The sequence below is a fragment of the Ictidomys tridecemlineatus genome, chromosome 1 (genome assembly GCF_052094955.1).
Source record: "Ictidomys tridecemlineatus isolate mIctTri1 chromosome 1, mIctTri1.hap1, whole genome shotgun sequence".
NCBI classification, from domain to species: domain Eukaryota; kingdom Metazoa; phylum Chordata; class Mammalia; order Rodentia; family Sciuridae; genus Ictidomys; species Ictidomys tridecemlineatus.
Window position 1 is genome coordinate 220,031,256 of NC_135477.1, and position 15,087 is coordinate 220,046,342.

Here is a 15,087-nt window from a genome sequence, read left to right on the forward strand (position 1 = left end):
CCATCTCAGGCTAAACCTGGAGTATGTTCACTGAATGGAATGGAAAATTCCATAAGTTGTGCTTCTTTCTGCAATATAATTTTTTCAGCCATTCAATAGGACTATTTCTGCTAATACTTGCATTGGGAGTGCTAGGGGCCCTTAATCAAGAGAAGCTCCTGTTTTTCCTTGTCCTTTGCAAGCCCCAGTCCTTAAAACTGGTTGCCCCAAGTTCCTTTGTGTTAAATTTAAGCATTTTCAAGACCCTCTCTAGCTTCCATTCTCATATAGTACAACATAGAACTACAAAGCAATTACTTTTGGTTGGTTTGCTCAACCTTTTTAATCAATCTCAGAGAAGTGAATCTTTTTTTCTTTTTTAAAAATCCGAGGTTGGGGCTGGGGATGTGGCTCAAGAAGTAGCGCGCTCGCCTGTCATGCATGCGGCCCTGGTTTGATCCTCAGCACCACATAAAAACAAAGATGTTGTGTCCGCCGAAAACTAAAATAATAAATATTAAAAAAAAATACGAGGTAATGAGATATAAGAAGAAATCTTCACAGTATATATTTCAAAATGCATATTGAAATTAAGAATATATAATAAGCTTTTAAGACCCTATTTACTATATGCTAAATCTTAACAGTTAAAGGTTAAGAATGGTGTGAGGAATGGAGTATTTTGTTCCTTCTTGGGAATTTCTGATATCAGATATATTATGATATATAATAAAGAAAGTGGAAGGGACAAATCTTTTCATTTAATGACTTCTTCTCTCTCTTGACTACTGTCAGAGAATGCATTGCACCTGGAAGAAGGTGTGGAAAGAGCAAAGTAAAGAATCCAGCATTGGTAGAAAAATACATTTTATTGGAATTTAAGTATTTTCAATTATTCTCAATACTCATCTGTAGGTCACAATTTTTAGAAGAAATAGAAATGTTTTCAATTTTCTATTAAAAATAAAATGATAGGGTATCTCCTGGATTGATTGTCCTTAACAACATATACCTCTCATTATTATCAAATATATAAGAAAAAAATTGAATATAAGAAATCAATGCAGAATTTTTGAATTTTACTTATAATTATCTTTTGTTCCAAAAGTATATATTAGAGTTTAATGAATACATGTTATATTGCCATAACAAAAGATCACAGACTAGATTATTTAAACAACACCGATTTACTTTCTCACAGTTCTAGAGGCCAGACATCCATGATCAAGTTATTGCAGGGTCAGTTTCTGGTAAGGATTTTTTTCTTGGTTTAAAGATGATTACCTTCTCTATGTGTTCTCATAGGCCTTTCCTTGGTGCATGCACACAGGGAAAGAAGAAGGGGCAGAAGAGTGAGAAAACAGAGAGTGGGGTGGGTTTCTCTTCTTATAAGGACACTTGGTTTCTCTTCTTATAAGGACACTCTAATCATTGGATCAGGTCCCCACACTTGTGAACACATTTAATACTTAAATACTTCCTTAGTGGCCCCCTCTCCAAATAGTTGTTGCTTAATAATGGGGACATATTTTGAGACATGTGTTATTAGGCAATTTCACTGTTGTCCAAACATCATAGCATCACAGTGTGTACTTACACAAACCTAAACAGTATAGCCTGCTGCACACATAGGCTAACTAAATGGTGTATACCATTATATATCCTGTTTGTTGTTGACCAAAATGTCATAATTAGGTGCACGGCTATGCTGCCACACTGCAGGTTAGGGCTTCCACCTATGAATTTTGGGAGAACACAAACATTCAGTCCATAACGCATGATTACCAAAACAAAAAACCCAACTGTGCCTTTTCTTTTATAAAATGAACAGATTAATTCTATTAGATCTTACATTCTCTTAATTTTGAATTGTGTGCTTTTAGCGATCTATCTTGTAATGTATGATTTATTTATTTATTCTAATCAGTTACACATGATAATAGAAAGCTCTTTGATTTGTTGTACACAAATAGACTAGAATTTTTCATTTCCCTGGTTGTGCATGAAGTAGAGTCACACCATTCATGCAATCATACACTTAGCTAGGGTAATGATGTCCAGTAATATATGTTTTGTAATTTATGTCTCATTAATTTTAAACATGCCTCAAATAAAATTAACATGCTTATTAGAATTGAAAAGTGAAATCAGACTTTTGTAAAAGAATGCACGTCTGACTTGACAGTTTGGTTTGATAAAGGAGACAGACTTTGCTAGTAAAGTTATGTGGCAGACATCTTCTATAAACTGAAAGGGTTTAATCTGCAGCTCCAAGGTTTTGACAAAAATATATTTTAAATGTGTCGTAGGATATAAGCATTGTACTTAAAGAAATATATTGGCAAGAGAGTACTGAGAGTAAGAAGATTTCCTCTTTCCCTCCATCTTACAAGTGTGTTGAGTTAAACAGGGGTCTCTAAGTGAAAACAAAAAACAAGTTAATTAATAATTATTTGATTAATCTGGGCAAAGTCTTCTCTAGTAATAGCAAAACAATAATTATTTGATTAATCTGGGCAAAGTCTTCTCTAGTAATAGGAAAATTGAAGTTGATTATAGTGAAAAAGTAAAGGACTCAACTATAATTTCTTTTCTAAGTCAGTTAGCTTTTAATTCCTTACTTTCAACAAAATTGAAAGAAGACATATAAAACATCAGTGTATGGAACTAATGTTGATAGAAGATACAACATGGTAGATTATGAAGGATGTCAATGAATTGAGTGGTTTAATAACATTTCCATTTCTACTTTATGAATATAGTTTCTTAAAGCTTACTTCTGTATAAATAATACTAATAGAATTGATATTAGACGGTCATTCTAGCATTATGTATTATTCATCCATAGGTACATAAATTTGCATCCTCTTCATCTTATTGAGAGATTGATTTTTGTTCAATAAACTGTAATTAACAATTTTAATATATGTACATTATTTTGGCTAATTGTGAATTAATAATAATTTTACTGATAACTCAATCAGGAGAAAAATTATTAATCTTGACCATCAATTTTTAGATATTTGGTTGCAGAGAAAGTAAGTTATCTATAAAAGGCTTCAAAGCATAAAGCATATTATGTTTTTTTTTTGAGGAAACAGAATGGGAATATGAATTCAAGGAGAAAATTTCCTACTGTTAAAGAAGAAACATGTTTTGTATTTTATTTTATTTTTTTTAAGCATCATGTGGGGTATCAAATTGCTCTGCATTTAGATTCCATTATGGCCTTTTTTTTTTTTTTTTAATAGGGGATGGAACTCAGGGACACTTAACCATTGAGCTATATCCCCAGCTCCTTTTTGCATTTTATTTAGAGACAAGTCTCACTTAGTTGCTTAGGGCCTCGCTAAGTTGCTGAGGCTGGCTCTGAATTCACTATCCTCCTGCCTCAGCCTCCCAAACTGCTGGGATTATAGAGAGGTGCTGCTGGGCCTGGCTGACTAATGGCCTTATTTTTAAACACTATCATTAAAATATTTTAGAAAATATTTATACTTTACAACAATTTAAACATATAATTTAAAAAAGTAGATGTCAACTTGAAAATGTGGGAAAGGGTACAGTTATTAAAATATACCCTAGAGTCACTGAGTTGGAAGATTTAATTGAATCCATTTACAAGGATATGTAGACTGAGGCATCTATCTTATTTTAAGGATAGCCCTGACCCCATTGACCAGGTTCCTTTCTTCTTCGGAATGAATTGAAGAGACCTTGCTTGATCTGTGTGAACCCTTCCCTTCCCTTCTTTCTTTTCATTACTGTGCAGAACATTTCACTTTGGTTAGCAATCTTTGTCTAGGCAAACCTTATTATTACTATAATTAGTTTTTTAAGCAAGTGGCTATTGGTTTCAATTTAAAAAATTTGAGTATCACGTGGGAAAAATGGACATAATTAGAAAATGCAAGTAGTTTGCCTTAATACTGGGCCAAATTGTTGGCATTAAAATCTTATCCAAAGCCATGTTAAAGAGGTAATTTTTTTCTTTTTCTTTTCTTTTCTTTATTTTTAAAAAAATTTTTGGTACAGAGTATTGAACTTAGTACTAGACAAGTAATCTGCAACTGAAATATACCTCCAGCAACAGGTAATATTAATAGGTTGTTCTGGGTCAGAGTTTGCAAATGGGAAGCTCGTGGGCTGACCATGATTGACTTAATGGGATTTATTTGACCTACACTGTACTTATTTTTAAAAACTAGCTGACCAGTTTTAAAAATAAGGAGATTTCCATCTTCTCTTGGAAAACTGGAGTGTTTAGAAGTGCTGGGCCACATATTCACTGGGCAAGAGCATATGCTGCCCCATTTAGGCAGAACATAAGTCTCTAAGTTTGCTATTACACTGGTTTTGTCTACACTAGTCTGTTTTACTCATTCGTAATGTCTGCCTGACTTCTACAGGTATTTGAGATTGAAACATTAACTGTAGATAACTAATTGTTTTCCCTTGGGTTAAGAAGGAATCTGCAGAAACCTAAATATTCATACTGTATTATCCTGACCCTATTAAAAACTGCATTCAATAGGTCATACATTCATACTGTGCCTTTGACTTTCATGGATTGTCACTGAAAGAAAGTGTTGTATATGCTTGTGCTTTTGGGGACCTGGCATATTTCTACATTACTGTTACCAAGCAGCTCAGGCAAGACATTTCTCTTGGAATCTGATGAAAACCTTTGTTTCTATTGACAAATTTGTAAATATCTTCTCAAAGACAATGAAAATCAAGCAACTTAATTTATGGTTAACTCTCATATTTCATATAATACATTGTAACCTACATATTTTGGTTCTTTTTCTTTAGTTTTGACCTCTTGGTCTTATTAGTTTCACTGGTCCTCATTTTTTATATGCACATTTTCCTTATTATATGTATTTAACTTAAGCTTTCTCAAATCACATATTTATTGATCCTTTCTTCGTTTTTAAAGATGATTAGAGAACCTATTACATTTTGGTTCTACTTATGGGGTTATGTGATTTTGAGTTTTCTGTGCTCTTGTTCTGGTCTATCATGAATAGATTGTAATTTTGGGGGGACAAGGACTTTTATGGTGGTCCTACAGTGTCTGGCATGCAGCGTAGGACTTCCTCTCTATGTAATGCTACCTGTTGTATCGTGTTCTGTTTTGCGTAGTACAGAATGATGATAACAGCAGAAAAAAAATACTATTTTTATTTCAACTCTCTGGAGAAAAAGGATTTTTATCCACAACTCTTGCAAAGCTTGTCAAAAACAATAACACAAACACACACAAAACCCAAAAGATCTATGTGTTAGGTAACTGGGTAGTCAACATTTTCTCTAGTGATCAGGAGGGAGAAAGTAGCTCTGCTGCTTTAAACCTCTAATTAATTTAGTTTTATTTATCTGTCTATGAATTATTAATACTATGGACACAGGCTTCCTAAACTATGTACTATGAGGGAGACCACATAAGCCGTCAAAAGGACTAATGCCTCTACAAAATCTTTACAAAGGAGAATCTGTAAAAACTCTAAGTTCATGCAGGTGCACAAGTCTGTGTACTTCTTAGATGTGGCAAAATGTAATCTAAGTCCACATTTATTGTTTGAATTCGCCAAGTTTTCTATGAAGAAATTTTTTTTTTTTTTTTTTTTTTTTTGGCGTAAAGGTACGAGGCAAGCTGTTGGACACACTTTCTTGACAACTCAGATCCCTGGCTCAGGGTACTGTTTAATGGCTCTGTCCACAGGGCATGCTCACTGCCTCATTTCTAAGGTTAATCACTTGCACTTAATTTAAAGTCATTTTTTTCACTTTGAAAATTCTGAATGCCTCATTGAGGACGCTAAGTACAATGTGTACCAAGCCTCTGGTTTCAAAGTTCAGCTGTCTTTGAGTTATTTGACTAGACAAAAGGTCGAAAGATATCTTTCACAGCAGGGAAAGTGTAATTTTCCATGTCTTTTTGAAATAATTGAAGTGACTTTTCCCAAAAATTTCCATAAATAAATAAATTTTACCAGTGGGACAACTTAATTTTGAGATGCCTCGGCAAAAATTTCAAAAGTAACCCTTTTCCCCTCCTCTGTAATCTAGTCTCCAGCCTCACTCTTAGTATGTGCCCAATGCTTGAAGGACCAGGAGGGAATCCCAGGTTAAAATCAAATATTTCACATTTAGATTAATGATATGAAAAGTTTTAGCCTCTAAAAAGTCTCTAAATTTGTGAGATTACAACACATACCTCACCTCTGTTATTTAATATTAAGTTGTTTCAGCAAACACTGGGAGAAGAGCTCTGGTGTCTGAGGCCATGCTTTTCAAATCTCTGTTGGCCCTGCCATAATTTCCTTATTGTATTTCATATCACTTATCCATGTACCTTCCAGCAGATTCTCCTTGTGATGCACATGATTTCTGGGCTCCCACGTGAGGACAACTGTTTATCCTCCAAATCTACCAGGCAATTCTGCACACTGCCTTAAACTTCTTGCAAAATCTACCTAGTCAGTTATATTTATAGTTTAGTGTTAGTGTATATTTTTGTGTACTTTGCTCAAAGTTCTTCAGTGTAGATATGAACCTACCAGAGGTAGGTTAGCTCCCCCAATGGCAAATAGCAATAAAGCATGTGTGGGAGCGTATTATACACCTAAGTCTTGTCCTCCCCTTCCTGCCCATTCACTTGCCCACAGGACTAACTTCTTTTTATGACCTTCAACAAATGGCAGGGTTTTTTTAGGGTAGGAGGCAGAGGTTTTAAGATTCTGTTTAAGGTCTTTGATGCACTATTCCTATTCTTTTAACAGGTCTATCCAGTATGTACCTCTGGCTCATCTCCTAGACTATTTGTGCTTAACAATCACTAGGAGTGGTCTAAATTTTTTTCATAATTGCTTAATATTTTTATGAGACTCTTCTTTGAACTATGCAAGTATGTTCATGATCATTTCCCTGCCTTGTTGCCTTTTGTTTTACTATCACTACCTTCCAGAGCCTGTTTGGCAAAAGTCTATTTCCATAGCCTACTCCATGAACCAGTCTGTATACCCAATTCCTACAGGTCCCTGGGAAACCTTAAAGTGCTTGGTTGCTGACCCCTCCTTCTATACTGCAGCCCATCAGCCACCTCTCATTTCCCAAGGCTTCCATCTGTCCATCAATTCCTTCTCTAGTCCATCCATCGCCTCCTCTTCTCCCTTGGGCAAGTGTGTCGAGTTGTCCCTCCAAGACTCTAAGTCTCTAGTCACGCCAAAGTATCTTGCCAGCTTCACTCATGACCTAGAGCGAAGGAAGTATCTGTGGATGGTTCCCCGTAGAACCCCTACTCTTGGGCCTCGACTGCGGGACGTGGGTCTGTCCTGCGTCCGTCAGTCCCCAGCTTGCCTCTAATTCGGCAGGAACTTTACTCCGGAGGGGAGGAGAGGAATGGTAGAGTGGGTGCGGTCCAGAACAGAGACTGGCGGGCGCGGGCCCCCGAGGGGTCGCCAGGCGGAGTGGGCGTGCTATCGGGCCGGGGGCGTCGCGGGCCGCCCTGCCCTATAAGGGGCCGAGCCGCCTCTGCCGCCGGGCGGGTGCCGGGCGGACCGCGGCGGCGGCGGCGGCGGCGGCTGCTGCGATTGGCTCAGGCGCCCCATCCGGGGACTGGGCTCAGCGCTGCTCGTTCGCCCTAAAGGTACCAATATGGCGGAGGTGAGCAGGGAAACCGGGCAGGAGCGGCCGGGCTGGAGCTGGCACCCGGCGGCCCCTTTTGACTCCCGAGGCAGCCTGGGGGACCCAGGGCTCCTCCCGTGGCCCTACGGGGGGCGGCGCGGCGACGCGGGGGTCGCGGGGCGGCAACGGGCCGCGGCCGGGCCGGCTGGGGGGCGGGAGCGGGCGCGGGAGCGGTCTCCCTCCGGGACTAGGCCGCGGCGGCTCCAGCCCTGGCCCGGCCGGGCGATGGGGCCGGACCGAGGCGTCGGTCGTCGGCAACGAGCCCCGATCCGGGCTCGGTGCTTTGCTGTGTCCCGGGTCGCTGACGCGGCCGCCGGCCCCTCCGCGCCTCCTTTCGGAGCCGGGGTGGGTGGAAACCGGCCGACCGCCCCCCCTCCGCGGCCGGATTGCAAAGCGGGGAGCGGGCTGCGCCACTGCCGTGCGGGAGGAGTGCGTTATGCCCCCAGCCCACAGACCCGGGCTGCGGCGCGAAGGAGCCGCTCGCTCCACTTTGCTCCGGGTGCGGAGAGGAGCGGGATGCGCGGCCGCCGGGCTTCACGGGCGAAGAGCGGGACTCCCCGCCCCGCAGCCGGGGAGGTGCGAGCGCCCCAGGGGTGAAGGGGGCAGACCTGGACCCTTGACGCCCTCCCCAGGAGAGCGGCTAGATAGTCCCTTTTTCTGGGTAGAGGGGGAATGCTGGGCAATCGAAACTGCCTGGGCTATCTCCCCCGGGACTAGTGAGCTGGGGGGAGGGGGCGGCGGCGATAGGAGCCCCTCTGCAGGAGCTGGCTGGGCCGGGGGGGCGAGCTGGCGGGCCCTGAGAGAGACTGAACACCCTGGAAGGAACCAGTATCCCCCGGACTGAGAGGCCGCAACTCAGGATTCGGAAGAGGATGGGGAGCTCCTGCTTTGGTTTGGGGACGGGTGTCCGGTTCGAGCCGGCCTATGCTCCCGGCAGAGGACAGCCCCTGAGTTGGGGCTCCCGGGCCCTCAGGGGCAGACACACTCTTAGAAGGCGAGTCCCTTCCAGGAAAGGGTTGCGTTTCGAGGAGTTGCCTGGGGCCGTGGAGAGCTGGGTGGGAATTGGGGGACTCCCAAGTTGCCAGGGATGGGGGATTGACGCCGTGAGCCCACTCTCTGGGTTTTGCTTCTTCGTTCTGAAACTTGCTGAGCTTTAGAAAGCCGCTTTCAGTTGCCTGTTAGATTCTGGGTTTCGTCCCGGCTCTGCGAGTTTGTACACTGGGGACTCGAGGAGGAAGGCGAGGCAGCCAAGAGGGGGCCCGAAAGGGGCCGGGAGCGATCCGAGCGAAGCTACGTCTTGCACTTTTTGGCAGCTGCGGTGGAGCGCTCGGCTCCGCCCCCTCTGCGCCCTGTTGCGGGAGCTGCCTCTTTTCCTGGCTATGCTGTCTAACCTCACGTTTTCTTCTCTTTCTCTCCTAGGCTTCTTTTGGAAGTTCGAGCCCAGGTTTGTCCTATTTTTTACTTCTTCAGTGGGTCCCAGAGGTTAATGGGGTCTTGAAGGCATGTTGGTAAAGAATTCTGCTTGGAAAATTATACTGTAGTTTTTCATCGTTAAGAATTTCAATGTGCATTTGATAATTAAATTAAGGATTTCAGTGTGCATTTGGTAATTAAATTGTTGGAGAAAGGAACAGTTATACTCTTTTTTTCCCCCTTGCATGTTGAAAAATACACCTTGTTACAAAGCTGCTGATAGACAAGTGAGCTTTTAAATAGTGTCTTTAATTTTCACATATATGTTTTCCTCCAAGTCCAAACCAGTGAGTACCAAATCAACTTTTCACCAACTTTTGCAGTTTGGATTTTAGTTTCTGTTTGTTCGAGAAATTGATCTCTACTTTTTCTGAATTTGGTGGCTGCTTAGGTTGATTGGTAACTGGAACTCCCCATCTCCTCTAAGTCTCCTTTTCATAATTGAGAAATGTCTATAGTTTGTGTGAAAACTGAGAGTTAAAGCTATCTTTAAAACACACATATATTCCAAATTTGCCACAGAAGAGGGGGTGATAGAAGATTTTTGAGCTGAGACAACATTAGAGCTTCTGGAAGTGTTTCTTGATCTTTTTGAGGTTAGAAGTTCTTGTTAGGATTTGATAAAAATAGGGGACTCTCCCTGAATGCTCTAGATAGGCATAGTTATACACAGAGTGGGGGCTTGTGGGATCCCTGAAGCTGATCCATGTCGGGGAACTTTCCTCCTGTGCTAAGATATAAGGTTTCAACTTCTCATCCTCTTTCCAGTTCCCCTCTTTAACTGCCACTTTCTCCTGTCATAGGGTCCAGGGAAAGCACCTCTGGATCTGTCCACTTCCCTTAGTTCACCTAGAGACTTTTAAATCATGCTGCTAAAGAATCATAACTTAGTGGAGTGTGTATGAGCCCCCAAGTTTTTCATTGCATATTGCCATAGAATGAACAATTCATTGTTTTTGCAATATTACTTTTTGTATTAAGTCAAAGGTCTTACTTGGGTATTATAATTAACACTAAATTGAAGGAATTTGTGATTACTTTAAAAATAGCTATCTATACATTAAAAATTGTTTTCAAAAGTTTTGCTAATTTTGAGACAAACATTTCTTTGTTATGACTGATTTCAGGGGAAGAATATTTATGTACATGATGCCAAACATCTGGATGATAATGGAAATTTTCCATTTTGAATCACTGTTTGTTAGAAGTTGTGATCTAAATAAAAAGGCAAAACACAGTGTGCTGTTGATGTCTAAACAGACACTTATAACCTGTTTTTAATCAGTTTGCCAATTTTTAAAGAGAAATTTGGAACTAAAAGAAATTCTTAAGTTAATTCAGCCAACCTTATGTGTTTTACAAATGAAAAGCTTGAGCTACACCCAGTAAATTTAAATAGGTCCCTGAAAGCCAAGGACAAAGCCAGGAATAGGTCCTCAGGCCCTTCTGTTTTATGCAGGACACTTTGAAAAGCAATAGTAGTTTGTAGGAATTCCTTAGAAAAGAAAATCTGTAACGGGTGCATGTTCTGTTATTGAGCTAGTTAATAAATGCTCATCTTTGTCTTTAAAATTAAGTTAAGCCACACCTACTTCATCATGTTTTTCAGATGAGCAGATAATATTTTCAACTGCAAAGAAATAGCATCATAATGTAAGCTTTCTAAAGAATTAAGTACCATAGAAATTGTTTCTTAGGACTAATAGAGTTTTCTGAACTCAGAATCAGAAATATTGAATTCTATTTGTAGTTTTTCCGTAGTGAAAAAATTTTAGCCTATTTCACTGTTTTGGTAATGATCTCACATTGTGTTTAAATGTTTGAAATTTTAAAATATTAGTTTGGCTCAAAGTAGATTAACTTTTTCTTCTCCAAATTCTGATCTTACTTTCCTTCCATATTCTTGAAAGTTGCTGGTCTAATTGAATTAGATGTTATGCTGTTTTTTATAAATCATATTTTATTCTCTTGGGATTATGGATTTTATTCATTTCTTTTTGTTTTTGGAATATTCAGTTGACTTCCTATTTGCTATTAAAAATTATTATAATTTTATAAATAAGTGTGAATTGGCCAAAACAACTCGTAATGGGTTATATCTTCTAAAACTTTCAGATAATGATTTTCTGTGGTCTCTTTGTATAATCCTAACAACTGTATTAGTAATCTAAAGTAAAGCATAGATTTGTAGTTTAATACTTGACTGACTGATGCTGGGGAGCTTGAAATACTGTTATACATATGTAAATGATACAGTGCTTTTAAAAACTAAATTTCTGAATAGCTGTTTCACAGAAATTTGATTTTTGTCCTGTAAGCAAAATTTCTGTTGAGTTTTGTGTCTTTATTTGAGGGTTAAAATTTGGTAAAATTTACATTCTCTTCTGAAGTGTTAGACTTCATGGATAGTAGATTCTTGAAGTTTTCCATTCCTGGAAATTTAATTCTTCTGACATTTGCCTTTGTTTTTAAACAAATGTCTTAAATTAAGTAATAAGCAAGTTTCATTGCTTTTCTGTTGTAATATTTATTTAAGACCACGCCATTTAAATCACTTTACTGGTATTGTAAGTTGGACCCCTTGTAAAAGTGTTTGTAAATTATTCCTCCTTGTTTTTTTCCTGATTTTAGTATCTTTTCAGAATCACATGGTCTTACTTTATAACCTATAAAATATCTAGTAAATTTATAGGAACACATTTTTATTTTTTAAATAACCTTGTGAATATGTTAAATGATTCAGTTTGTTTCATTCCAGTTGGGTCTTTGTCTTCTGAGGATCATGATTTTGACCCCACTGCTGAGATGTTGGTCCATGACTATGATGATGAAAGAACTCTTGAAGAAGAAGAGATGATGGATGAGGGTAAAAACTTCAGTTCTGAAATTGAAGACTTAGAAAAGGTAAAGGTTTTACTTTAGTATTTTAACACAAACTTTTGGTAAAAATTTTGAAATACTCTTGTAAATTATTTTGCAATTTACCTGAAATAAAAGTAGCATGTGCATATTTCTTTTTTAACCTCACTTTTTAGAATGTCAGTGGTTTTCTCATTTTGAGAGTATCATAATAAATATTTTTTAATTTTTCAAAGTTAATTTATATCTGTCAAACTAATTTTTTTGCTTATCAGCACAGTGAAATAGGTATACGCAGTCCTCTAACAGAAGAGAAAAGTGAAATATAAGAAATCTAGACCCTAAACTCAATTTTGAATCCCATCCAGCCTTCTTTTCATTATATCCATACCATTCTGTTGAGGGTAAAACTAAGTAGTATAGTAGATACAGGAAGAAGTCTTTTTCTTCATAAAACTTATAAAGACACTGGAAAAGTTTTACTGTATTTTCAAATGTAGATCAGTGATATGCCATCCCCTAACCTCTAGACATCTTTTAAAAAGTTGTTAGGATTGAATATATATATAACTTATTTATTTATTTATTCAGTACCAGGGATTAAATCCAGGGGTACTTAACTTAACCACTGAGCCATATCCTCAGCACTTTCTATTTTAATTTTTAAATTTTGAGACAGGGGCTCGTTAAGTTGCTAAGGGCCTAGCTAAGTTGCTAAGGCTGGCTTTGAACTTGTGATCTTCCTCCCGAGCCGCTGGGAGTATAGGCATGTACCACTGTGCCTGGCTTGGTTTATAACTCTTTAAACCCAAATTCAATACAAAGAAATGAGCTGTACTTTAAATCTACATTTATACTAGGATAGAGAAAGGCCTTCATAGTAGTCAGCTTGAAAACTCTAGGATTATACTTACCTATAAATTAACCTTACTGAAAATTTCTAATTAGCTCAGAAAAAAAATTATTATTCAGGAATAATATTGAATAATACTATCCTCTAAGTTCTTTTTTTTTTTTTTTTTTTCGGGGATTGAACCCAGGGGCATTTAAACCACCGAGTCACATCCCCAGCCCTTTTTTGTGTTTTATTTAGACACAGGGTCTCACTGAGTTGCTAAAGCTAGCTTTGAGCCTGGTATCCTCCTTCCTCAGCCTCTTGGGCTTCTGGAATTTCAGGTGTGCACCACTGTGCCTGGCTCTTCTAAGTTCTTATATCTCTCTTTTTTATAGAAGGTAAAGCACCCTCTTATATAATCTCCTCTACTTAGTATCTTTGTGAGTCAGGGGTGGGGTGTTAGTTACTTCATTTCTTTCTTCATGTTAATGCACAGAGAAACAGAAGGCAGATTCTTCAGGGCCTGACATTTTCTAAACACATTCAGTCATTTGGTTAGTTATTCAACATGATCTCAGATTTAGATTTATTCACTTAATAGTATATCCTATAAAAGCCAAATTTATGAGTATTAAACTAAAAATACCATGAAATACTTGGTTGAAAAAGAAGTCTTGCCTGCTTCTCCTTTCATTGTGGTGATAAAATTTACCTGTTGATGACAAAAGATGCCAAAGAGTCTCAAACTCTACCTTGCCTTTATTCAGGCAATTCCTTCTTATTTCTTATGAATGGGCAGTCTAGAATAACTGAAAATTAACAATCTAGCTGATGTTGTCACTAAGTCAGGGTCTGTGGTACATCCTGGAATTAGAAAAGTGAACAGTTTGACAATGTTCCTGAACTCTAGGAGCTTACAATCTAATATAGGGTGGCAGTGGGAACAAGGTTTTTAACATGATATCCTTGTGACAGCTATGGAAGAAGGAAGCAATGAGAGGTATGGGAGGAAGGATGTATAGATTGTATAAAATATGTTTAGCCTTGTATGGAAGTTCAGGGAAGCATAGATAATACTTCTCTCCTATGTTGTAAGTTAGAATTGCTGCTGTGGGCATGTTTTATGGGGATGGGGCAGAAGTCTCAAGTGGTCTCATGATAATGTGTTTGTTGTTAAAAGCATACAGATAGCAATCTATTTCAACATCATGTAAGAAATGTTTGATAGAAATACAGTTGGTCACAGTGGTTCACAACTGGTTCTAGTTACTTGGGAAACTGAGGCAGGAGGATTCCAAGTTTGAGGCCAGACCTAGCAACTTGGTGAGATCCTGTCTCAAAAAATAAAAAAGGTCTAGAGATGCAACTCAGTGGTAGAACACCTCTGGTTTCAATACCCAGTACCAGAAAAAAAAGACGTCAGACTACATTTTAGTATGCAAATAAATAGCTGTTTGTCAATAAAATAGAACTGTGTTACATTTATTATGTTAAATTACTACTCGAGCATGGATAATCTGGTGGTGATGTTTGTAGGATGGCAAGATTATTTATTTATTTGTTTGTTTATATTTATGTGGTGCTAGGGATTGAACTCTGGGCCTTATACATGTAAGGTAAGACAAGTACTCTACCAGCTGAGCTATACCCCTACACAAGATTTTATTTTTCAGATTTTAAGTTTTGTTTTTTGAGAGGCTGTAATAATATATGCCTTGGTCTGCGTTGAGTGAGTTTCAAAAGGGAATTGCGTGCATGCCTGTCCTCCCACTACTTGAGAGGCAAAGGTAGGAAGATCACTTGAGACCAGTCTGGGCAACATAGCAAGAACCTGTCTCAAAAAAAAGAATAGGTAAACACAAAAAATAAAATAGAAGATAGATTGAAGTAATCAAGAGTAAATTTACTAGCTTAGCTATTCACAGAAACAACCTTGTCCCTCCTCCTGTGGTTTTTTTATTTTATTTAGTAAATATTGATAATTAAATTTTTTGTAATGTCACTAAGTTTATATATTCAGAAAAATCTTATGTCCTTAAAGTGTTTTAGCTTCTCAGTATGTACTTGGATAGTAGCTTCTTGGCAAAATACAGATGACCTTTAAATAAATCCTAGAAAGACCCAAGAGCTGTGTCTTCATTCAGACAGCTGATCCTTCTCATGGAGCAGTGAATAAGAAGAGCTATTTCTAAGAGTGACTTTCTACTTACTTCCTCTGATTTACGCTTCTTATCTGTAGTAAACATAAT

General features: G+C 38.6%; 1 protein-coding gene across 3 annotated transcripts in view; it reads left to right on the top strand.

The window, feature by feature from the left end:
- The first annotated feature begins 7,540 nt into the window (after positions 1-7,540).
- The window catches only part of Mier3 (MIER family member 3), a 30,832-nt gene continuing 23,285 nt past the window's right edge, over positions 7,541-15,087 (top strand). For 2 of the 3 annotated variants that reach the window (XM_005319612.5, XM_005319613.5), the window contains exons 1-3: positions 7,882-8,247; positions 9,091-9,115; positions 11,903-12,048. In XM_005319612.5, coding sequence (XP_005319669.3) covers positions 7,897-8,247; positions 9,091-9,115; positions 11,903-12,048 — 522 coding nt within the window. In that variant the 5' untranslated portion in view covers positions 7,882-7,896. Of the gene's footprint in view, positions 7,651-7,881; positions 8,248-9,090; positions 9,116-11,902; positions 12,049-15,087 lie in introns of those variants that run through there. The other variant, XM_078016328.1, reaches the window with a different exon arrangement.